Source organism: Durio zibethinus, chromosome 7 (genome assembly GCF_047325235.1).
Source record: "Durio zibethinus cultivar Kanyao isolate XHJ-2024 chromosome 7, ASM4732523v1, whole genome shotgun sequence".
In the NCBI taxonomy this organism is placed as follows: Eukaryota; Viridiplantae; Streptophyta; class Magnoliopsida; order Malvales; family Malvaceae; genus Durio; species Durio zibethinus.
Window position 1 is genome coordinate 14,060,417 of NC_143168.1, and position 25,570 is coordinate 14,085,986.

The window sequence follows — 25,570 nt, forward strand, 5'->3', positions numbered from 1 at the left end:
GTTAAGTGAAATTTTCCCACATTGAGTTATGCAGGTGCTCAAGCCATTAACATCAGAAAGGAGCTGTCCAGCTAAAGATCATATAAAATTAACAAGTTCAGAGGATAAAACTATGGGCAAGTGTATTATAATTTGTATCTAAATAGTTAGTTACTGAAACCATCAATGAAACATTTTTGGTTCTCTCCACACAACCGGTAACATACAGAACACATTAAAAGCTAAATTTTCTAAAAAAAAAAAAAAACCTAAATGAAACGAAATAACAGAGATTGAATTTAAGACTTCCATAATTTCATGGTGCAATCTTCAGCATATGTAGCAACAAGATTCCTGTGAGGATGATGTGTAATACCTATTACATCCTTTTCATGGACCTGTCATTGACATAAACGTAATACACAGTTATAGTACAGTTGGCCCCAACTTCGGAATCTTTCAACATGAAGCAACTCTAAATGCAGAAAATATCTTATGCTACATGGATATCCATTCTATTGCATCATGTATGATCAATCCGTGCATGAAATTCAAGAACAATCTGAGGAGGGCGCATACATATGAATTCTACACAGGTTGTTACAGATTAAAAGGTTATTATGATGGTTCAATTTTATAACAAGTTGAGACAAAGGCTAGCTCACAGTTTCAAAAAGCAAAATCTGCATGAGGAGATTTGTAAAACATGCAGGTATATTGAACACATGTAAGACACAAATGACATTTAAATTAGTTGTAACATAAGAGAACACGCTTAACAAGTGTAAGACACATAAAACATGTTTTTATACCCATTTAAATTTAATATAAGCATATATAGAGTACTTTAAACTTTTAATTATGATACCTAATGACCTATATAAGCACACAAATACTATTTTAATCTTTTATTTATAATATGCCCATTTAATCAGCAATTATATTTTGATATTACTAATAATTACAAGAAAATGTTAGTATGTGATTTGTTAGTGCTATGCGTATAAACAAATAGAGTTATGTACAAATTTATGATTTTATTGTTTTTGTTTTTTTTGTTAAAGACTTATAACAGTTGAGGAGACACCACAGGTTTAATTTTTCTTCCTTTACGTTTGTGATTTTCAAGGTGAATATTTAAGGACAACTTTTATAGTTTTAACGACAGAATTTGGGGTTAAGGGATATTTACACACCATGCAGAGACAAACGAGAGTGAAGATCTGCATGCATGAAGATACAATAGTTGTCCGAAATATCATTTGATACAAAGGTTCAATGTTACTAACAATATGAAATTACATTCAAATTGTTATTACTTCAATTGATTTATTTTCTGTTTTCTCTTTTTTAATTTATTAAATACTATATCACCAAGAGGAATACAGCCCACGTGCACACCACCAAACATGCAAAACTTAGCTGACACGGTCATTAACAGTCAACTCTTAAGAGCCATCTTTGGTTCAGGACACAACAACCAAATCCCCCCATGGTCAACATCAATCACAGTAGAGAATCTTTCTGAGCTACCAACACCCATAGCCACATTTTCCTTCTCAAAGAGCCCATTATATCTCAGTAGCAGGGCTTTCAGAAATTACTGGTAAATTAGAAGGATCTGTAGTTAATTAAGAAGGATTCCCATTCACATTTTGAAATTTTTGTATAAAGGGTGAATTGAATTGCCCAAGATATTCACTTATGAAGATCTCCTAAACAATTGGATTGAAGATATATTCATTATTCTAACTTGATTTTTATTGTTTTCTTTATTGATTTTCCAAATTAACTTTAGTAATGATTCCAAATCATGAAATTAAGGTTATAGTAAACGAACCATCTACATATACCACCAATCCAATTTCAATTTTCTTTTCTTAAAGCTGGCTTCTAGATCGATTTAAATTAGAACAAGGAAAGATGGCTTGAGTGAAAATGGAAATATACTCTTTAGTTTATAAATTTAAAAAATATATATATAGAAGAAAACAACAAACTGTAGAAAGTAAGAAAAGACAAAAAAGAAGTGCGGAATAGACAAGCTTAGCCTCAAGTTGAGTGCTTACCGTCATTAGATGCTCTAGTTTTCCAGTTTGGTAGCTGAAGCAGTACATATTCCTGCAGATATTAATACAAATTAAATAAAAGCAAGTTAAAAATGATAAAGAAATTAAGAAAAATACATTACTTTTAAAGACATTGTTAACCAAGTAATTTCCATAACATTCAGCAGCAAAAAGGAAGAAATCTTGTTAATCAAGTAGCAGCCAATTATAAATTTCCCAGATAAGACACCAATGCTTGAACATTACAACAGCACCTGAACTTCACAACCAAGTATATTGCATCCACCAATGAGAAAAAGGGTGCATATTTTACTCAATAAACTGATAAATTATGTCCAAGGATAAATGGCTTAACAGTTAGTTATGTGCAGCCATGAGTCCTGATTCTTCCACAGCAACAAATCCCACAGTGGACAGTTTCTGGACCACATTTACTAAGGCAGTCAGGACCTTATCTGTTGTAAGACACCAGGAAAAAAAAAATACCCTCAAAAACTAAATAATCCAGGCCCTGTGGAATTAGAATTCTTAAAGCCTATATCACATAGAATCAGACGTAGCTCTCAAATTTGCCCCATTGTAAGAAGAGATTGTAGACTTTGAAGGCTTAGTCCATAGCTTAAGCATTAAGAAAGATGAGCCAGGGCTTTGAGGGAAGAAAAAGGATTTCTAGAGGACAAGGAGAAGTGGGACGAAAAGCGAGAATAGCTATATAAAAGAAAACCTGCAACATAAAAAAGCGCTTGAAAAGTTTCACACCAAGTTCCAAGAAGCACTACCATAAAGAGTAAGAGAATCTAGGGAGTTGTGAGAACGAGATAAGGAACAGATTGGCCAAAGGAAACCTTGATGGAAATTACAACCCAACAACAATAATAGTGAAAAACAGATAATAAAGGTGCCTTTTGATGCTGTTTTACAACTCATCACGGGGCAGTAATTTACCCAGTGATCACACAGAAATCCAATACTAAAGAGTAAAAATACCAAGGGAAGGTTAACAAGGAGATAGAGAAACTAGTAGTACTAACAGCGAGATATGCAGAATAAGAAGCCAAGAATGCTCAAAGGCAGTATTACTTGTTTATAGAGGAGAATCACTAGTATCGGCGAGAAAAAGAGACTGAAGACAAAATTTGGAATCATGAAATCAAGATGATGGAAACTTGGAGATTGGATCTAGAACAACAGTTGGAGGTAGTAGAAGCCACTTTGAATAAATACATGTTGACAACCTGAATATAAGGTAACAATGAACTCTAAACTTAACCGATGCAGGATAACAATAGTTAATAGACTACCTCATGTGCAAGCTGAATATTAACAACAAAAACAGAGGGAGCTAACACATGGATAACAAATAAGGGGCAACAACAACTTGTTTTCTGATACCATGTTAAGACACCATATAAAACAAATTGACAACAGGTGGAGACACCCAACTTGAATATAAGGCCATACCAAACTTTATATTTAATAGTAGCGGGGTATTGCCAAGAAACAAACCTGTAAATGCTTGTTTTCAAATTCAAAGGAAAACAATTTGTAATCATTAATCTTTATATTGCAAAGTAGTGAGATTTCTCAGCAGGCCAAATTTATCAACCAAAAAAGCGGCAGTGAAAAGAACTTCCAGGACCTTTTCATTAGTCATTTTACCAAAACTAAGCTGCCAAAAATTACAATAACAATAAACACATCAAGTTCCCATGCTAAAACTTAATAGCCCTCTTCTCAACATGCCAAATAAGAGCTGGCTGAAGAGATTTCCTTCCCTTGGAGGCTTTACAGGTTGGCTTTACAGGTTGATTGGGCCCTCAATCACCTTTATAATCTAAATTTTATATTTCTTAAAAGAATGTTTTCAAGCATTACCTGTCCTCGCCTACACAGTATATCCATTCACCTTTTGGTGAGACACAGGCAGCAACAAAATCCCCACCCTCCTTTTTACCAGATGAGAAGCTTTTCACAACCTGCACCACAACCATTATGGAAGTAAAGTATGATCATAAAAGCTCATTTCCATTCCACCAGCATAGGACAAGAATATGAAGAGTTTACAAAGTATTAGCTTAACTACAAGCAAACCTAATATTACCATTGCTAATAAAGGGAAAGCACCGATACTTCATCCTCTTTATATTCACTAGAATGATAAAATTTTTTTAAAGATTTAGGCTTAGAAGCAATATTAAAAGATTCAGAACTTCAAATTCATTTCTTCCCATCAGATTAAAATTTCTAAAGTGTAGCTTAATGAGTTATGACTTAGAATAGATAATGCTTACTATGGTATAGCAAAAGATAGAACTCAATAAAAAATCGTGACAGAAAGGTGGAAGTGGCAAAACTAGCATTGGCAACAGTGGTCAAGGAGATCATAATTTAATAATTTCAACAAAAACAATAGTTAATTTAAGTTATTTCCAATGGACCCGCTATTAAAACTCCAAGAATTGAATATGCTTTGATAATAAGAAAGAAGCGGCAATCATCAATGCAGTAATTTGAGAAAAGGACTAAGCGAAATCATAACAATGTGAAATCACATTAACAGGAGTAAAATTCCTTTCAAACTTACCTGTCCTTGAAGTGTCATGATATATATTGATGATGTCTTATTGCATACAATAATATGATCTGTGTTTTTGGGGAAAAGATGAACTGAATTCACTGAAGCATCACCACCCTACCAATCAAAAGATATAAAGCAAAGGTGTAAAGACAAAGAGCATCATAAATGATATTATGATATGAGCTTACTTTATTGAGAAATAGAATACCCTTAAAGTAGGTGGTGGCTTAAATGTTTGTAGGCAGTCTGTTGTTTTTACATCCCAGACCTACAAAAGGCAGCATGACAGTTATGTACCAAACATAAGACTAAAAGATTGAAATTTGACTACATGTATAGATAATTTACCTTCACGGTGCAGTCACTGGAGGCAGTAATAACACGACTTCCATCCGCTGTAAAAATGGCATCATTCACATAAGATGAATGGCCACGAAATTCTTTCAGCAACTTTCCAGATTTCAATCCATGGATTCTGCACCCCAAAAAGAGAAAAAAAAAGGTGGGTGGAAAGAAGCAATCAGAGAATTTGTCAGATTTTGCACCTGAAATCAATACATCATGACCATTTATATGGAAAAATATCAGCACCCAAAACATTCACTGATGGGTATGAGAATTTCAGAATGAAAAAACATAAGCAAACACTTAAGAGTATATGAAAAGGAGATGGCCATATACCAGTACCTTGCAGTACTATCAAAAGATGTACTTAGTAACTGGCTTCCATCACGAGAGAAGACAAGACTTGTCACACCTTGAGAGTGTGCTCGCTCAAGACGGCGCAAGCATTGACCTGTCCTTATGCGCCAAACCTGAAAAAATGTTACAAGTCAGATTGTACTTGCATGACTTCTATTAAGTTCCAATTGTAAACCAATGACATTTGATTTCACAAAGAAAGCTGCTACTTGACAAAAAATGCAATACTGACAAGAAATTCAACTTGCTTCAACAGAGGTGTAGCATCAAGTATAATCAGGTACATCTTATGAACTCAGAAGATGAAGTCCCACCATGAAAATGGAGCATAAAATGAGTTCCAAAAACCAAAAATTGACAAGTAAAATAAAAGGGAGATGTTAAACGGTGCCTAGTGGCACTGGTTAAGACAATATTTAAGAAAAAAGATTTGTAATTAATGCATTGCTCCTTCTTGGATTTGGTGAAAATAGTGCATTAGATGTAAAAACCTTTCTTAAAATAGTATTTTAACTATCCTTAATTAGTGCCTATAGGCACCTGTTATCCAGACCCAAAATAAAAACCATCCGCTACAAGTTTTGAAATTTCCTCCAGCTACTGATGTTCTTAGCATTGTAGAGACTATTGCTATTTTAAATAGTAGCAGTGTTCCCATTGTTTTATGTTTGTCATATGGTAGCTACCAATCACTCTAGCTGTGGCATTGTAACTACCTCATTTCTTGTCAAGGAAAAGGAATTGCAGTTTTACATTTTTAACCATTGCATGAGATACAAGCACCTTACAACAATAGATATCATTCTTGGCACTGCATAAAAGTATTTTATGTAAATGAAAACCCTTTAAAACAAGGGAAACATGAAAAGCAAAGGAAGCAACAACTGAAGATCAGAAAGTATTAAAATCATCAAAAGATATCAGTTTCCTTGGACCCAAAATTGACTGACAAATGTCAAGCAACCATTAAAATACCAACTAGAACTGATATTATATCATCAGACAAACTACTAATTCTTTCAGGCTTCTCACAACATGTTTTCATTAGACAAATTCCTAAAACAAAAGGCAGGTGGTAAACAAGAAATTGCATAGGATTTTGAGGATAGACTCGTCATTGTCCAGAGCACAGACAACTAGAACATAAATTCAAGCATATGCAACGTAACTTACCTTAATCTTTCCATCTTGTGACCCTGATGCAATCATCTCTGAATCTCTGCTAAAATCAACACAAAGGACAGGATCATCATGCATCATGAAAGTTTCCTGTGATGATATGTCAAGAATAGCACAAATGTTAAAAAAAGAATAAAATAAAAGTAACAAAAGGACAAGAGAAAGAATACAATCATCCATCCTCTCTTGAAGACAGGTGAATGGCAAACATGACAGCAGTAATGGTTGCTTCTTGTTCACATTCAACTCAGAATCAAAGTATGATTCTCACAAACAGTCATAGCTATCAACAAATATGAGGTTACAGAACCAATCGGTTTACAGAAAATTACTTTGTTTAAGGCAACCTCATCATGAGTAACTAACTTTGCAATGGCTAACAGAAACATGGGGCAATTAGACCAGTAAGACTACATCTGCTAACTGTCTCTCCCAAGACATTATATTAGGGCTTTTCATAAGAACTATCTGCATCTATAATTTGATCACAAGGAAACCCATCTTCATATTCTGTTCAGATAAAACTAATTACCATCCACACAGTTTTCCAATATGCTAAGTGTACTAAGCACTCATGAGCTTGGTTTAGTTTAATTAGAAGCTTACTCAAGCTATTCAACCCAAATAATTTGGGACACAAAAATTCAAGATCAAACATGTTCATGCACAAGCATCCTATAACTTAACTAAAGTGCTTATTTTGTCATTTTATCTTATGTTTGTTATTTTAATTGCCTATGGTTCATATATATTATCATGTGATTAGATTGTAACCTTCTAATTAGTTTTAAAGCCTAAATTAGAAGGGGATCATTTGTAACCAAGGGCTAGGATTAAATGCTCTAATTTGCTTTTCCAGCCAAAGTTGTCCTAACAAGGATGGTTCCTGATGTTACTACTTTCATTTGCTTTAAGGGCTAGGATCATTTGCTTTAAGTCAAGCCATCAACAAAGTTACTACTATCAGATACCACCCCTTATTAGAAGTTATGCTTGGTCAATCAACCCAATCTACTGTGCTCTCTAATCTTGATGTAAGAAGTAGTTATCATCATATCAAACTAACGAGTCTTGGAGAAAGGAAGACAACCTCCAAGACTACATATGGGCTCTAAAAATGGTTAGTGATATTTGATTCAAAATGCACCAAGCACATTCATGCAAGTTTTGATAAAGGCACTAAAGCCTTTCTTGAACTAAACTTTGGCCCTTTCTTTCGATGACATCTTGATTTATACTAAATCCAAATCAAGTTTTAGTAGCAACCGTTAGAGAGAATCTAGTTATAAACTTGAAGAATATTTTTTTTTCTTGTGCCATAAGGTGTTGTTTCAAGGTTTAACTGTGGGAAGAAAAGGACTGAAATCAAAGCCGGAGAAAGCGTTAAGCATTAAAGGGTAAAGATCACCAAAATCAATCAAAGAAATTCAAAGTTTTTATGGGTTAGTCTTGCTCTACAAGAAATGCATAGGGAACATTACTTCTTTTAGAAGTCCCATCAGTAAATCTTGAAAAATGACAACTTTGAGTGGTTAAATTCTGTATAGAAACCTTTTTGAACCATACTGACGATAAAGGAAGCATTTGCTTTTACACAATCAGATTTGGAGAAGTTACTTATTGCGCTATGTGATGAATCAAATACTGGAACAAAACTGCTCTTAGTCAAGATGGGATGCTGGTGGAGCTTTTAAATGAGAAGTTAAAAAACAGACATCATCGCTATTCTACCAATCATTTGAAGTTCTATACAGTGGTGAGGTGCATCATCATTAACTGCGTAATTTAGCTTACAAAGAGCTTGTCATTTAATTAAGTCAGCATCTACTAGTATACTTAATAAGAAGAAACTGCTCAGTAACCCTACTATTAAAAGTCTTTTGAACTCATTTAGTAGCCATAAATTTTTAAGGAAAACAAATAAGGGACTAATAGCTGCTTTATACCCCAGTGTAAATAGTCTTCTGATCTCCTACAGCAGCCACAGCATATTTTAATATCATTGCTATTGATTCTACAATCATGAATCCTGTTCTTGTTTGAACTTCAATTCTTGATCGATTTTAGCCAGTGTTCTGCAGCAGCCACAGCATATTTTAATATCATTGCAATTGATTCTACGATCATGAATCCTGTTCTTGTTTGAACTTCAATTCTTAATCGATTTTAGCCAGTGTTCTGTTTTCTTTTACATTTTTCTACTCCCATGCTACATCACACTAATACAAGGTTACCTAGTAATATTTATCATTCAAATTTCATTGCTAGTCTCTACACAAAGAAAAGTTTAAAGACCTCAGATTTATTTTTCATTCAAAAAGAAAAGTTTAAAGGCCTCAGATTTAGTTTTCATTCAAAATAATTTCACACATGCTGCCAAACCATGCACAGCGAAATTTCAAAATGATTTATCATTTTTCATCTTTATTTCAGTAGGATAAGAGGAAAGAAAATCGACTTTCGCTATAAACAGGAAAGTGAAAATTGTAGGATGCTCATGATACATACTCTCTAAGCAAAAATCTCATGTGCAAACAAATTCCATAGAAGTGAAGACATAAAGATTGTTTGATTTGCAAGCAAGATATAATGCGCTGATGAGGATGCATAACTAACAACACATGAGGTTCCTGCTTTGATGAATATCTAATAACAAATGATGCGGAAAATAGATGTAACCAATTACATACAATTATATTCACAAGAAACTGCATTGAGTTTATGATCAATGAATTTATGTAACTAGTATTAAGTCCAGATTAAGTTCATGTGAGCACAAACATAATCCCCATTTAACAATCTAACTTCATGCCTTCATTTTACCCTCACAGGAAACAAAGTTTAAGTAAGAGGAAACGAAATAAGTACACTCTACATAATCATACATAAGATGCTTTTGAGCTAATTTTAATGATCAATGTTAATCTTCGTATACGTTTTTAGTTTACATTATAAACAAACAAAACCTATAAGCATAATTTAACTTATTAATCAGAATATATCAAGATGCTGAAATACATATTAAAACAAGTGGAAGCAACTTGGCAAATTTAATCCTTCCATAAAGTAACAACAACACTGATCTACAGATGAATGCTTTTTTAATTGGCCAGGAAAAGAAAATGATACAAACAAAACTCCAAAAAATCATAGTGTAACTATAAAAACAAGTGGAAGAATCTTAGAAAAGTAATCCTTCCATAAGGAATAAAAACACAGACCTACAAATGAATTTTTTTAATGACCAGAAAAATAAAAGATATAGACAAATATCAGACAATTAAAGTATAATAATCACGCTAGAATTAGGAATTGTTTACTTTTATGCAGGAAGTCCTTCCACTTGGTATTGGAGACAGTAATCAAACAAAACAATAATGAAATAAATAATTTTAAAAAGGAAACAAAGTGCTCACATCAGCCTGGTATTGAAGATCCTTCTTGAGCTTCCCGCTTATATAATCCCAGACCTGTTAACAAAAAGGTTAACACAATAAAAGATCATCAATATAATTTACGATATAATTTACACTAATGGAGACAGTTTCCCTTTTTGAAGATATCAAACCTCAATAAATCCATCAACAGAAGAAGAAACAAGAAACTGCCCATCTGGTGAGAACCGAGCACATTCTGCATGACATTTTTTCCCAAACTGAAGCAGGGAAACCATCAGGGCCAAGAAAAATAAGGATAAGGAATTGAATGTTTTATAAGAAAATAATAGCAGAAGACATGTAAGGAAAAAAATAGCTATAGAACCAAAAAAATGCCAACTTTCACATTCCAAGAAAATCTACAGCAAAAACATTTACCTTCTTGAATTTAAACAAAACTCATGTTTACTGGTAATTAAAAACTTTTTTGCAGGTTCCACAATTAGAAATATCAGCCACATATAAAACCAATTAACTCAGATCAAGCATCCCCAAACAATGGACACAACATGAATCCTCTATCTCAAGCTCTATGCTAAGTAAATTTTTTTTTTTTTAATAACACATTGAAAAAAAGAAAAAAAAAAAAAGGAGATAGGCCACAACCAAATATATAGAAGATATACAAAAGCACTCGTAGAAAAGCCTGTGCAAATGCCAAAGCACATTCTTGTGGAAGATATTTAAATGCCAAATCTCCCTTAACTACTTCCAACTTACATAAACTTTTGGTTTGTCTCCTATTCTTTTTGTTGTTTCTATTTTATTTTAATCACTATTGCACAATAATGACCTTAGAGCATGTGATAAGTCATCTCAAAGGACTGATTTTCTAATCATAACTTCAATTAAGATCTTACTTATTTCTTATACACTTGTCTTGGTTTGCTACTAGTCTTAAATTTCCTTTCAACCACTTGTTTTATTTGCATATTATCTTCGACCCATGCCAAACAACTTTAGCCATAAATACCAACCTCCAAATGATTCCATAATATTCTTCCTACTGTTCAGCAGTAAGCCCACTATCACATATCATTCTGATCTAAGTTTGATAATAATAATAATAATAATAATAATAATAATAATAATAATAATAATAATAATAATAATAATAATAATAATAAAGAAAGGTTTAATTATGCAGTGGGTACTTAAACTATAGTCAAATGTTCGATTTGGTACATATAAAGTTTAAAAAAGTGCAATTAGATGCTCAAACTTTGCTTCTGTTAATCATATTGCACATCCACTAAGTATGTCAGGCCAATGTATGACGTGTCCCATGTAGTCAATTAAAACATGCCACACATCGATAATGTTCCACGTCATCATTGGGTTCACTACCATGTAGGGATTTAAATTACAATCACGGTCATGTTTTCGGTACATAGCGTTTATCGCAGTTGCAAACATCTATGTGAAATTAATTTTTTTTCAAGTATATGAAATTAAGCTCATTAATTTTAACTTGACTAGAAAAATAATAGCCAAAAGTTCTAATATATTAATTAACAAGATACTTGGCAATCTAACTTAAATCAAAAACCAAAAATATAAAAAAAATTAAAATAACTTAAGTAATACCAAATTTTTATCATTTAATATAAGTTTTTAAAATGAGACTATAACATATACTAAACACTTATGAAAATAAAATTCACCATTTATCATGTCTAGTTCCCTCTCAAATCATCCAAAAAATTTCTCAAATTTCCATTTCTCATAAATCATGTGTCTTTTGCTCTCAAAATTTTTAACTAAGGATGAGAAAATGAAAAATTAATTTGAACTTTCAAAAGCACCCACAAGTGACAGCCTCTCAAATTTGCACCTTCTCCCAAAATTTCTTTCTTAAACTCTTAAAAATATTTAACAACTCAATTACCTTTTAAATTTTCATTTACATTATCAAAAAAAATATTAAAATACCAGTTTTCCACCATCCATTTTTCTTTCCCTCTTTAAACTTTCACCAAAAAAGTTAAATAGTCAAAACCCACTTTTGATTTTAGTGTCACAAAATGACAAATCTTCAATATGCCCTCTCCCCACCCCTTCTCTGTTTTTTCCCCTGGTTATTTCCACTTTTCTTCCCCATCTCACAACAGAGCCACCATGACCCAACCCAACCAAACCACGCACATGCTTCTTTCAAATTATCATAGTCTCTCCCTCAAGATTTTCAACTATAAAGTCTTATTTATCTATCTCTCTCAAAAGTAAAGATTGGAGATGGCAACAGAACCTAAAGCCAACACCCATGGAAGCCATAAGAGAGCTCTCTCTCACCACCATCCAGAACTCAAATGTCGAAAGATGCGAAGAAAAAGGATATTTTTTAGTGAATTTTTTTTATTAACTTGACTCAATTCTCTCTTTTTATTTTGGTTAAGACTTAAATCTGTTCAACTTTGATTGAATTGACTGAATTTTGACTAGGTTTTTCTCTCTTTTTGGCATGGAGCCGAAAATAAAAAAGGCAACAGTGGCATTATTATGCCATTACAACCATTATTTTCTGCTACACTGCTATTTGCAGCCGCAAAGAGGTGTTACACGCACAAATAACCGTTCACACCTCCATTGCAGTAAATAACGGTGGCAAAGGGCACCACTACTGCTATATAGCAGCTGCTATTCACGATGGGGATGCTTTTTCAAAACCCTGCTGCCACATCATAGGTTAAAGGAGGAAAAATACCACTAATGACATGGCATTATATGGACAGGTGGCAATTTTCTATTGGTTATCTATGTCACATTACACTTTGGCCTAAGGAGACAGAAAGCAAAGTTCGAGTAGCCAATTGCTCATTTTGAAAAATAGGTACCAAAAGAAACATTTAACTATAATTCGGGTACCAAATGTGTAATTAGCCCTACAAGAAATCAAATAAAACCAATAGCACCGGCACTTATATTTTTAGCTACTTAATCAATGCAAACTAATGTTCTCCATCCGGGAGTCCTTGGAAAATAGCAGAGAACACTTGCATTAAAATGCTTGAAACAAAAAGCAACACGGTGTATAAGAATACGTGGAGGAGCACTTTCTCTAAGGTATATGATGATGGAATCAACAATAGGAGGAGAAAGGAGAATATGCAGTGTAAGAAGTCAGGAGAGTTAAATCAACAATGATATGCTTCAACCAATCAAATTTAAGCAAAAGTGAACAATAAGAACGTGGTATTTAACTTGGTTACAAGTAAACCTAAGCAATGAAGTGATGGAAGCAGAAAATGAGTTCAGATGTTACGGAAATGCAAGCAACACTGGAAACAAAGAAAGAACTTTATATCAAGTTAAACATACAATTTCTAGAACCTTCACTGCTATAAAACATTGCTCCTTTAAAATACTTATAAGCCACAATATGGCTCACAAATACAAGAAATCCTCTTTTAAATCTTGGATATTTCTGTAAATCTACCACTACTAAATGATATATGATGGGTTCTATAGGACATATCTCATAGAAAATGAAGATCCTCATGAGATAGACTGCTAAGCAAAAGCACGCAATATGAGTACGACATGACACAAACATGACAACACAACAATTTTTAAAAATGACACAGGAACAGAAGAATATGGCAATAAAAAAATTTTTACGTAAAAAAATTCAATGTAAAAACAATAAAAATATAAATATTGATGCTATTCAATCAAATTTAAATATGTAAATAGCTTTTTAATTTTTTGAAAGCAATTTTGAATTTAAAAAATTGAATCTCCAAAAACCCATTAAAACCAAATAGCTCAAATTCAAAGGTTCAAAAGCCCTAAATTATTCACTAGGGAATTCTTTTCATATTTGGCTATAATTGTGTGCCGCCTCTCTCTTCTTTCTCTCGTCTTTTTTCTCTGTTATTCCCAATCCCTGTAGCATATTTCCATTTATATTTTACTTTCTACTCCCACTTTTCCAGCATTTGACTTTCTTATTGTGTTCTCTCTATTTTTTATGAATTTTTAGCAACTCACTTTCTTAGGATTTAGGTTTTTGCTCATTATTAATTCTAGATTTGGGGGAAAAAGAAAAAAAACCTTCATCTCATGTCCAACCATTTTTGAACATGTCTTGATCATGTTTTAACCATATCCATTTTCTTTTTACGTGTAATGACATATTCGATGCATATCCCGCTATGTCAAAGGTGTGTCCATATCAGACACGTATCAAACACCGATGCGCAAGGGTGCATGTCAAGTCCGTGCTTCATAGATAACATGTAAAAAAAAATTTAATATCAAAACCAATGATCTTTTTCTTTTTTCCCTAAAAATAAATTTTGCTATTTACTTGGCTATAGATGGTTCAAACTATTTATAATATTTTAATTGTATATAGTTTTTTTCAACAATTTTTCTAGTTAGCATTTTTTTTCTTTCACAAAAGATTATCATAATAGTGGCCTAGTTGGCATTGTTATAAGCAAAAACAAAAATTTTATCTTGTCAACTTGAAAAAATGAATATTCTACATTTTTAATGCAATATTCTTATTCCTTTCAAAAGTGCCTAAAAGTTTGCACGAAAAATCACAATATGATGGTAATATTCCACCAAGAAAAAGTAAGTTGACAAAATTGTAGGCGGCCCATAATAGTGCCATGGTAAATTTGACCTTCATCTTGAAATTTGTTGAATTTCTTTGATACCATTTTTTATTTGGAATTGTCTAGCACAGTTTCTCTAATTCTTCTTGATAATTGTTTCATAAGCATTCCTTTGAATTATAAACAATAAAAACAATGTATTAGAGTTTTTTAGTTGGCTATTAGTTTTATTTATCACCTATGAAGAACAAACACGTTTTGCACCCCTGCGTACCAATGTCTAATACTTGTACGACATGAACACTTCTCTGATATGACGGGGTAAGTATCGAACATATTAGGACACAAAAAAATTGGACACGATCAAAACATGATCAAGGCATATCCAAACACAGGATGAAGTTTTCTTTTTTTTCATTTTTTCACCGAATCTAGAATCAACAATAAGCAAAAACTTAAATCCTAAGAAAGTGAGATGCTGAAAACCCCAAAAAAATGAAAAGCAAAAACAGAGAACACGACGAGAAGAGAGCTAAATGCTGGGAAAGTGGGAGTAAAAAGTTTAGTATTCATGGAAATATGTTAAAAGGATAGAGAACGATAGGGGAAAAAAAAAAGGCAGCACAAACCAAGAAAAAAATTCCTCACAGGCCACGATGATTTAGGACCTTTGGCCTTTGAGTTTAAACTATTTGGCTCTAATGGGTTTTTAAAGGTTCAAAATTTTTAGCTCAAAAACTGATTTTTAAAAATTAAGAAGCTATCTGCATATTAATATTTGATTGAAAAATATCAATATTTACATTTTTATTGTACTTACATTTACATTACATAATTTTACATAAAAAATATTTTTGTGGTCATGTTTTGTCGTACCCTATCCTTATTTTTAGAAATTGTTGTGTCACCATGTCTATGTCGTTTCATACCTGTATTGCGCGTCCATGTTCGTGCTTCATAGCTTGTCACTATTTTATATTAATTTTGATAAACTTTTTTTTTATTTTTTACTTCAAACAATTACATCTTCCCGTTAACAGTCAACATCATCTTCTTAACAGTAAAATGGTGAAATTGCACCAAAATCTGTAGTTTGACAATAGCATTGTACCCCAAGAAAAAGTAGGATGGTAAAATTGGAGGCTCCAATATAGTACAATGATAGATTTGACTTTTATCCCAATAATTTCTACTCGCCAGCAGTTTTGAGCCAATAAAATAATCAAATATGTTTTAGTAGGGATGAACCCATTTAAAACTAGAACTCATAAGTTATGTCCTCTATTACTACACTAGAACCAAAGTGAAAAGCAAAATCTTCTCATAAAGAACACTTATAAAAAATTATGGGTGCCAAGCCTAAAGATGATTTATATGCCATATCAAACTCAAGACGATATGACATAGCAAAAATCCGAGAGAATATGAGTATCTTTACTGAACGAAGACTGCCTAATGATTCAGATCGCTAAAGGTTCAACTCATTCTGGGGGTTTTGAATCTTTGACTTTTTATACATATCCAGTTGATAACACTAGCTATGTGTTATCAACATCTGCTGCTTTCAGTGATCCTAGTCCATTAGTTGCTACTTAGATAACTGAACTAACACTAAGCAAAATTCAAATGACTATCATTTATCAGACTTTGAGATCTCTCTGTCTCAGGAGACATTTTCCTTCTAATAGATTATAGGAATAGAAAATGCTGGACAGCAAACAACTGCTTAACAATAGTTTTTTGTTTCAAAGCCTAAGAATAAATAAACTTTGGAGGAAAAAGAAAATTAAAAAAAAAATTAAATAGTTCTATTATAATCTTAACAGTTCTTTGCATTTGAATTTATTTTAAATGGAAAAACCTAAGAGAGAGATTGTAGAGAATGGAACACCCATACCCATCAAAATTATCAAGAATTACCCAAACAAATCAATACCAAAATTTTTCAATCTTAAAAAAAAAAGTACACAAGAAATAAAAAACAAAACAAAGCACTAAAGCAAATTCAGATTCCCACCAGAAAGAGGAAAAGAACAAGATGTTAGATCTATAGAAAACTAAAAACCAAAACAATAAACTGACATCAAGAAAAAACCAAGAAAAGCAAGTAGCACACAATTTTGAAACATGAGACCATAAAACTTACTTTGATTGTATGTGATAGGGTTGTTGGATGCATGTCATCTATGTCTTGTTTCATAGCAGCTGTTCCTCTAAATAAGTCAAACTGTGTTCCTGGAGGAAGCAAACCTGAAAAAGACATATATTGAATGATGACCCCAACAATCAAAGTAAAACCAAACCAAATCCAACATGCTAAAAAGAATAGCTAGCCTATTAAACTTGTTAGTAAGCCCAAAGGACCCACCCTTTTTCTCCGCTTTACAATTTTCTCCTCTTCAATTTTTTATTTTTCTCTTCTCTTTTATTTCTTTTTCTCCACACTCCACAACCTTTAACTTTCCTTTTCACATCCATTTTAACTTCACATTTGTTTTCTAGCACCCATGCATCTAATGACCTATTTCTCTTTTCTCCCACCACTCCCTCTGCTTTAAAGCTCCATTTCCTTTCATGATATTCATCCCTCAAGGCATCTTCTCTTATTTGTTTTTCTTTTTCCTATCCTTTTCCCTTCCACTAACACAGATCTTTGTTTTCTATTTCAAACCATTAAAATTTTGGACAAATAAAGTGTTCAGTGGCCATGGATGTTTTCTGAATCTTCTGATGTTTGAATACTTTGTACACTCTGCCTTTCAGTGCCAAAGAAGCATTAACACCCCAGTTAAAATGCCCTCTAAGGTGTAGCATCTTTTGGTCACCCCTCACAGCAATCTTTTAGCGTTTCATCTTGAGTCATCCCTAAATGTACACTTTTTAAATGCATTTAAAAACTGATCAAAAGCACCGTATATATGTATCTACTAGCAGTGCAACTCTTAAGTTTTGAACGTCTACAATTTTGACTTTTGGGGCATATTTGATTAAATTAAACCACTATTTTGTGCTTATTTGAGTTGTAATTTACTAACCCATTTTTCCTTCATTAAGTTTATGATTCCAAAACTCAAACCCTATAGATGTCCTAATAGAGATCTAAATAGATGGTAAAGAGAAATTATATGCATCAAATCAACAAGAAACCAACAAATGAAGGTTCTTCTAATTTTAATGAAAACGTACCTTGATGTTGCTGCCATTTTAAAGCCTGACCAATCAAAGCCATTAAACGTGAAGGTGGCACAACACTCACTTCTGCAACAATGGCTGAAATGCAAAAGGATAAATCATCAATCCAACTTGTAAAGTTCATTCAAGCATGAAATTTGCATATTGAAAATGCATTAAATTTACAATGTACATCTGCAAACCTATTAACATTTTTAAATGCAAGTGCAATGATATGTTATGTCATGTCCATTGACAATGATCTACTTGCTATACTCAACCTTAACTGTAGAAAGGACTTGATTTAAACATCATCTTGACTGAACACTAAGGTAGACCGTAGTAAAGTACTAGAGAAATTTTAGCAAAACCAATGTGATCTAATTTAAATACTACAAAACTTTTTCTTCTTTTCTCTTTTTTTTTTTTTCTATATATCTCTGGAAAATTAAAAGAAAAAGGGGGGTGGGGATATGGCATTGGACAGGTTCCACAAAATTGTGCCTACAAGAGAACATGTGCCTTGTATTTTGAAAGTTGAGAATTTCCAAGATTTAAAGTTGCATGGAAAGGGGTATACTTGCCTCAATAAACATTAATCACAACCTAAAGATGAATCTAGCTACTAGGTTAATACATATAGAAATAAAACAGTGGATTTTATAATAGCAGTGACATCACACTGTCGCAATTGCAATGAAATAAACTCAACATCCTTGAAAAGCAGTAGGTGCTACAAATTGCCATCTATTGCCTAAATTACTATAAGTTCTGACACACACACACACACACACACACACACACATATATATGCATATCATTTCAAATTACTGTCAGCATTTAAAGAAAAAAATCAATTTCTAAAAAAGTAGAGAGAAAAGGCATGTGGATTTGTGATTAAGATGTCCAGCAAGAAAAGGAAATTAAAATAGAATGAAATTACATTAGCCACAAATTACCTAAAGGAAAACTTTTCCTAGAGTTCTAATCTCGCTTATTTCCGAAGATCTAATCTGGAGATGCTTATAACTTACCTTTTCATCGTGCATGATATTATTTTTATTTTCAGAACTTAAGAACTTTTTTTAAAAAATTAAACTAAGTCCCTTGAGGTTCAAAAGAGAAATTTCTCTGCAAAATGTACTTCAGATCAGCCTACCACCTATTTATTACTCGCTCTGTAATACACCCCCCTCTTCTTGTTAAATACTTAGACATTATATTGAATTGATAATTCCATCAATCTTACTAATCAGGCCTTTTACAAATAATTGAAAATATATGCCTCAAAAATTAAAGGCTCCATAAAGTTGTTTCTTCTACTAATATTTTGCTCCCTTAGACTTTGTTATTAAGTAAAAGAAATTAGAAAAAAAAATAAAAAAGGTAAGATTGTATTTAATTAAAAACAATCACATGACAACAATGTACCACCTTGAAACATAAAGGTGCTATATTAATTTGATTCTTCCAGTAAAAAACGGTTTGCTTTTGTATCCAAATGCACTTTTTGCCTTTTGGCTTCTGAAGCAAAAGAAAGTTTAAAAAAAAAAAAGAAGCGACAAACAAATAAACTCTTAGATGGTTCCTTTTGATACTTGCAAGCAAAAATGCAAATCATGTACTTTGATGCAAAAGCAAAAAGATATTTATCAAGAATTAAAAGTTTAAAAGAATTGACTTTCACAGATAATAAAAAGGATTTCAATATAGAACTAATACAATTAAATGTATGTTATATTTTAGTCCTTTTCTTATTTCTACACACATATGATTTGGCTCCCTTCTATTAGCCATAGATTGTAAGAAGTAAAAAGGAATCAGTAAGAGTAACAACTAAATAGAGGCTCAAAAAGCAACTTTTGAAGCCAAAAGGTAAACACACCACTAGAAGTTAAATGACAAATAGAAAAAACCTTGGGCAATCTGTGCACGCCGTTTCTCTTTTGTTGAGTCCTGGTAAGCCTGTTACATAACACAGAAGGCATAAACCTTGTTACATAACGCATTGGACATAAACTATAATGCAGAGCATACATTACTAGGGCAACTAACAGGCATATCACAGGGACAATGACTACAACCCAGCAAGATGGGGCAACTAACAGGCCTAATAACATGTTAAAGAATCCACCTGAAAACCAATCGGTAAGATGCGTTTGACACCCAACCTTAATATAAGGCAATAAAAAACCCAACTAAATCAAGGTATCATAACACAACTAAAAACATCTATAGGAATTACAAAGAAAACAGAAAAAGAAGGCTTATTCATCTAAAGGACTCAAACAAAATGTGAACATAGGATAAAAGAAAGATTTTTCAGCTAGAATGCTAATTAAGCATTTATCCAAATATGTTTTGTAATGAAAACTTCCTCGCACAATTCAACTGCTTCTTTCTCTATAAATAGAAATCTTCAAACACAAGCATATTTTAGTTAATGATATGAGACTGCTTATCGTTCGCAAGAAAACTTCCTCACAAGAAAGACTCGCTATAATATTCAGCTCGAGTGCCTCAAAAAAGTGCATCCCTCTTCCTAGCTATTATTGCATACTCATACACAAGAAAACTAGAAAGAGAAGTACAAGGGGAGAAATGATTTCTTATATAGACAAGACCCTTTAAAATGGATGATCAAGATGGTGCCACATCAGTATCTAAAACCTTCATGCTCTAGAACCCTGCAAGAATACTCTTCAACCTATCTAGAAGATATATGGACTGTACACTCTAGAACACTTTACACATACACATCAGCTTACACATAGGCACACATTGAGTGCTAATGTTGTCCTGTGTCCTCCTCACCCTGTTAACATGTCCGACCACATGTCATTTCAAACCTGCTGCATTTACAAGCCTCCTTCACAGCATTGTGACACATATTGTCTTACCCATTCATTGTAAGGTTCTTGTCTAAATAATGAAGTGACCCCTCCCCTAATTTGTAACCAAAAAATTTGAATACAAAAGCTACTCTGGTCTTAAACTTCTCTCTCTAATTTATCTCTCTAGCTCTGTGGTGTATCCGTGTGCAATACTAGCAAGCAACGGAGAGGTGCCAATGTGAGGCACTAGAACAGGGCACTACAGTGAAGGGCTGATCTTGAGTCACCAAAGGGTGCACCTGCGCCTTAAAAGTCGCATAGGCCTGGAGCTGATGTCTTGGCTGCGTTATATGAATGTGGTTGTCCCACATTGAGTGAAAACTGAATATGAATGTAAATATATGCATATAGGACCAAAGAAACCATCCAACATTATACGAGCCCTTTTCATATGCTCCTCATGGGCTCAAGGTTTGGCTTTTCTCACTTGAAATTTAATTCACTAATAGCCACAAAACCAAAAGGAATTTACATGACTTAACCTTAACATGTTGCACCCAACTCAACCCTTCAGGTTTCATACCAATTTGTTAGGAGAGAAGTCAACGCTTAAGACCACAAAGAGCATACTTAAAGAGCCCATATATACATGCTGGCAACACTTAACCTAAGCTTAAACTGATGGGTTCTTAGTGCCTCCATAAATATTCTCTTTCAAATCCAACTTCTATCTGATGTGGGACAACCACAATAACACGTGAACCTCTACAATAACCAATCCCATGTCAAGAAACAATGAAGTAAGAGATGCCCCGCTATTCACTAATATTCTTAAATATACAAGACCTATCAACAACAATCAATTTCTTGTAAAGAGATTAACTGAATCTCAAGCATCTTCAAAGCTGCAATTTAGGGTAAGTACCTTCTCACTGAAACTCAATACAATTATACTCAGCTCAGAATAAGGGAACAAAAATTTAACTAACTTTACTAATCTGAAGCCAAAAAATTTAGCCTCACAGATGCAACAAACAAGAAAATTGTTACTCACATTCTCCCATGTTTCTCGCCAAAGGCATAATACTCAAACCGTACTCCTCCCCCATCCCCCACTGGTCCCCAGTTCCGAGGAGACCAATGAACCAGGAAAGGGAAACACCACTCACTTCCCTATTTTTCCTCAAAAAATTTTTAGATTACCAACTTGCTCTAAGAAAATAACAACAAAAACATATAAGGCTTGATACTAATGATCCATATTTGTGATGAGATTGCATCAACTCATCAACAATCTAACAATGACAACATGCTTCATTGCTAGTATTCAAATGATCACTGCCTAGATGGATCCACAAATACAATATCCTTTTTATCCTCTTCATTGACAACAAAGGAAAGTTAGGACTTGACAACAATTCTAACCACCAAAGAAAGTTGTGTTGTAGTAGCAGAGCCTGTTTGGTTTAAGAAACCACTTTTTTTATTTAACTTTCATCAAATTAGAAAATCTGTTTGATGACAAAATAACCTTTCTGGAAAACAAGAATGAAAATTGGCTCCATTATAAAAAAATAAAAAAAAAAGAATGATTTTGTCATTTTCAACAAAGACGAAAAAAATAGGGAAAGCAATACAAACATGGCAACCAAACTTCCATTTCATGCTGCAAAACCAATCAGTGTGGTGCCTGTGATTAGTTGATAAATAAATGTTGAATTAAATTCAAATTCAATCAAGCTCATTACACATGCATGGATACATAAATTCTGAGACAAATTGAAGTGAAAGGTTGATTATGCTTTGTTAGTCTGCTTGGACTGTTTGACTTACTACGACTTTAAATTCCTAAGAGTACTAGCCCTCTACCTCCTGGCAAGTCTTGAGTTGTAAATAATTTTCTTTAAAAAAAGTGGCAATCATATAATATATATAGTAATTTTTATATACTTTCAATAACTTATTTTGACAGAAAACCATAATGCATTTTCCAGAAACAAGAGTGAAGCATATCATCATGAAAATGACAATGAAACAATAAATAAGGACATCAAAACTAGGTTTCTTACCTCATTTGGATCAAAATAAGTTCTTACAAGGAGATGCTCAAGCCTCAAGTATCTTTCAGGTTGCTCTTGCTTCATGACCCCCATTGCCTGTGTTTGCCTCAAAATAGCACGTGCAGTGTCCAACTCTCGTAGTTCAATCATTTCTAATACAATCTGCAGAAGTCATAAAAAAATGAGGAAATATAATGTGGGAGGTAAATATGAAGAAATAGAAAAAGGATGACCACAATATGAAGATGGCAGAGCTGGCCTAATGATTTTAAAGGATGGACACCTTAATTATGACAAAGATTCATCATAAGCTCAAGTTCAAGCTACATTAGGACTAAGAAGGACCTGGATGAGGTTGAAATTGGTTTTTTAAAAGCACGGACACAACATTAAGGGCCTATTCTTATTTTGACATTGCATGACACCTATAGGATCCTAGATGCAAGGAGCAAAACTAATGAGAAAAGGTGGGCTTTTAACATGATGGAATGGTGGTAGAATAAAGCGGGAGATCATTTCATCTATGGAGATAGAACTTGGAAGACCTCTTATTGTTTAAGACAACAAGAGTCATACATACATGTATGATATATATTTGTGCATACATGTATGTATATATTTGCATATATATACTGATGCATAGATATTTATGTATACAAACATTTTTGTGTGTGTGCTTGTGTCTCAACCTTGCTTTGACCTTGCATTCAGTAAACCAAAAGAAGCAACTTCTTATTGATCAAATTAATCAAACCTGTGTACTATTGCAAGAAACTCCACTATAAGGGAAGTAAATTCATTCGCAAAAATAGAAAGAGTAAGTAAAAGAACCATTTTCATAAAAAGGATAAGCACATAACCTGGTTAAGGGATAATAAGAAAGGACAGCACAAGATTTGAGGAACTCTGTTACTGATTAGACTAAGAAAATCCTCTAAAAACAATAGAAGAAAGTAAAATTCCATAGACCAATAACTTTCAAATCATAGATCTGACAAGAGAATACACTATAAACTCCTTGAAACATCAAATTCAAACAAAAAAAAAAAGTAAATCAACATATCAGTAAGACATCACCTTACTCACAAGCAATCTCCACAAAGTGCAAACTAAACCTCAAGATTCCTTTTCCAATGAAGTAAAGTAAAAACCTCAATCTTAGGTTAAAAAAAAAAAAAAGCAATCAAATACAACCATGAAGGACATAAGGCTTCTTGGGTAATTTGTAGACCATGTGATTAGTTCTTAGCCTCAGTAAACATTATTCTCTCCCTAATCGCACTGCATTACAGCATCACAGACTCCTCATCTAATTATAAACGATTATCAAGTAACCATTCAAATAACTCTACTAAACAACACCAAGGGTGCTGAAAATAACATATGACATCCACAAAATAAAAACAGCTCAATACAAGTTTTGCTATTTACATTGCATTCTAAAAAGCTACTATGAAGCTACAAAATAGGTCAGGCTAAGCTTGACCGTTGCTTTTAGTACTTGCTTTTTGATATATACCTTTTACTTCCTAAAATGTCGTTATTATTTATAAAAGGCAAAGCAACCAATCCAATTCTAACATAATTGTCCCATATTTAAAAAAAAAAAAAACTTTTTCCAAATTACTTGTGGAAGCAAAGAGCAAGTAGCAAAAGAAGCACTAAATTATCAGCCTCTATTTCATTCTTACAAAGAATCACAGAACAAAGGGTATCAAAAACTAGTTTTTAAAGCAATGGATGATAAGAGTCCAAACCTGCTCATACAAATCCTCTAATTTATTCCTTGGGAGCTTAAGTTGAGCCACTTGAGGCAATATCGCATCCCACCTTCCACTGTTGATATCAGCAACAAACGTTTCGATGCTGTCTACAGTGTTCAGAGAAACCTGACACTCGTTTTGTAAAGTTTGAAACGTTTGGTGCAACGAATTTTCTTTGCAAAATTGGAGCACAATCTTAATAACGCTGAAAAAAAAGGAAAAGAAATTGAAAGAATTAATCTCAATTTTATTGGGCATTACCCAATAACAGAAAGCGGGAAAAAAAACAGAAAATATAGAAAACATATAGGGAAGGAAAACGTACTCTCGAGCTTCGATTTCCAGAGTCATGTTGGGTGGCGGAGGGAAAGGGCGGAAACAATGTGTTGAATGTTTTTCTAGGATTTAGTAGCACTGAGAGGGAAAGAGCCTCCTTGTTTTTGTTATCAGTAAACTGGAGCCGTGGCTTGGAGAGTTAGGGTTCAAACGGTTCAGGGCTATCGGGTTTAAATTAGAGTCTCACTTGCCGAGTTTCTCACTCTCAGTTAATCGGGTGCTTTATGCGTTCATGATGCCTATAATTTTTATTCGGTTTCTTATATAAATATATAAAACTTAATTTTTTATATTAAAAAAAAAACAAATTTATGTATTACGTTTTAAAAGAAATGTGGTTATATATTGTTGAGATTGAGATTATTTATTTTATTATTTTTTAAATAGAGTAAGATTGTTTAAAATAACAATGCTGACATTGAATATTTTTATTTTAATTTAAATGTTTGTATTGGAAACTTTTTTTTTTCGAAGTTTCATATTCAATTTTAATGTTTTTAACAATAATACTTGCTTTTATATAGGAAATTGAGTTTAGTGAAAAAATTGAATGTGTGAAATTTTTTCAAATAACTCACAAAAAAAAAAATCTTATCTAAATGTCAAAATGTAAGAAATTATGGTAATTTCTTAGGTTCATTTTATACACAAAGTAAAAATTACTATTTTAAATATATTATGAATTAATCATTAAACTTGATAGCTTTATTTAATTAATCAGATATTCACAAAAATTGCTAAAAAAAAAAGGTATGAACAGGTTCGAGGCCTTGGATTAGGTCCAACACCATTCAACTATTATGATATAGCTATCAGCAATTTACATTCTTAGCAATTTATATTATTAGATTAGGGATATCAACATTGCAGGAATAATATTGAAAGTTCCCATCAATT

At 32.9% G+C, this 25,570-nt stretch overlaps 1 protein-coding gene across 1 annotated transcript; it reads right to left on the reverse strand.

The window, feature by feature from the left end:
- Positions 1–96: 96 nt before the first annotated feature.
- SMU1 (transducin family protein / WD-40 repeat family protein) lies at positions 97–24,899 on the reverse strand. The gene is made up of 16 exons (XM_022862628.2): positions 24,663–24,899; positions 24,332–24,542; positions 22,584–22,736; positions 19,597–19,645; positions 17,696–17,779; positions 16,656–16,759; positions 10,076–10,162; positions 9,924–9,977; positions 6,502–6,597; positions 5,314–5,441; positions 4,975–5,101; positions 4,835–4,894; positions 4,633–4,740; positions 3,924–4,024; positions 2,049–2,100; positions 97–377 (listed from the first exon to the last, which is right to left on the reverse strand). Exons 1-16 carry the CDS (start codon positions 24,686–24,688, stop codon positions 279–281), a joined length of 1,539 nt encoding a protein of 512 aa, XP_022718363.1. The 5' UTR covers positions 24,689–24,899; the 3' UTR covers positions 97–278.
- Between the last annotated feature and the right edge of the window lie 671 nt (positions 24,900–25,570).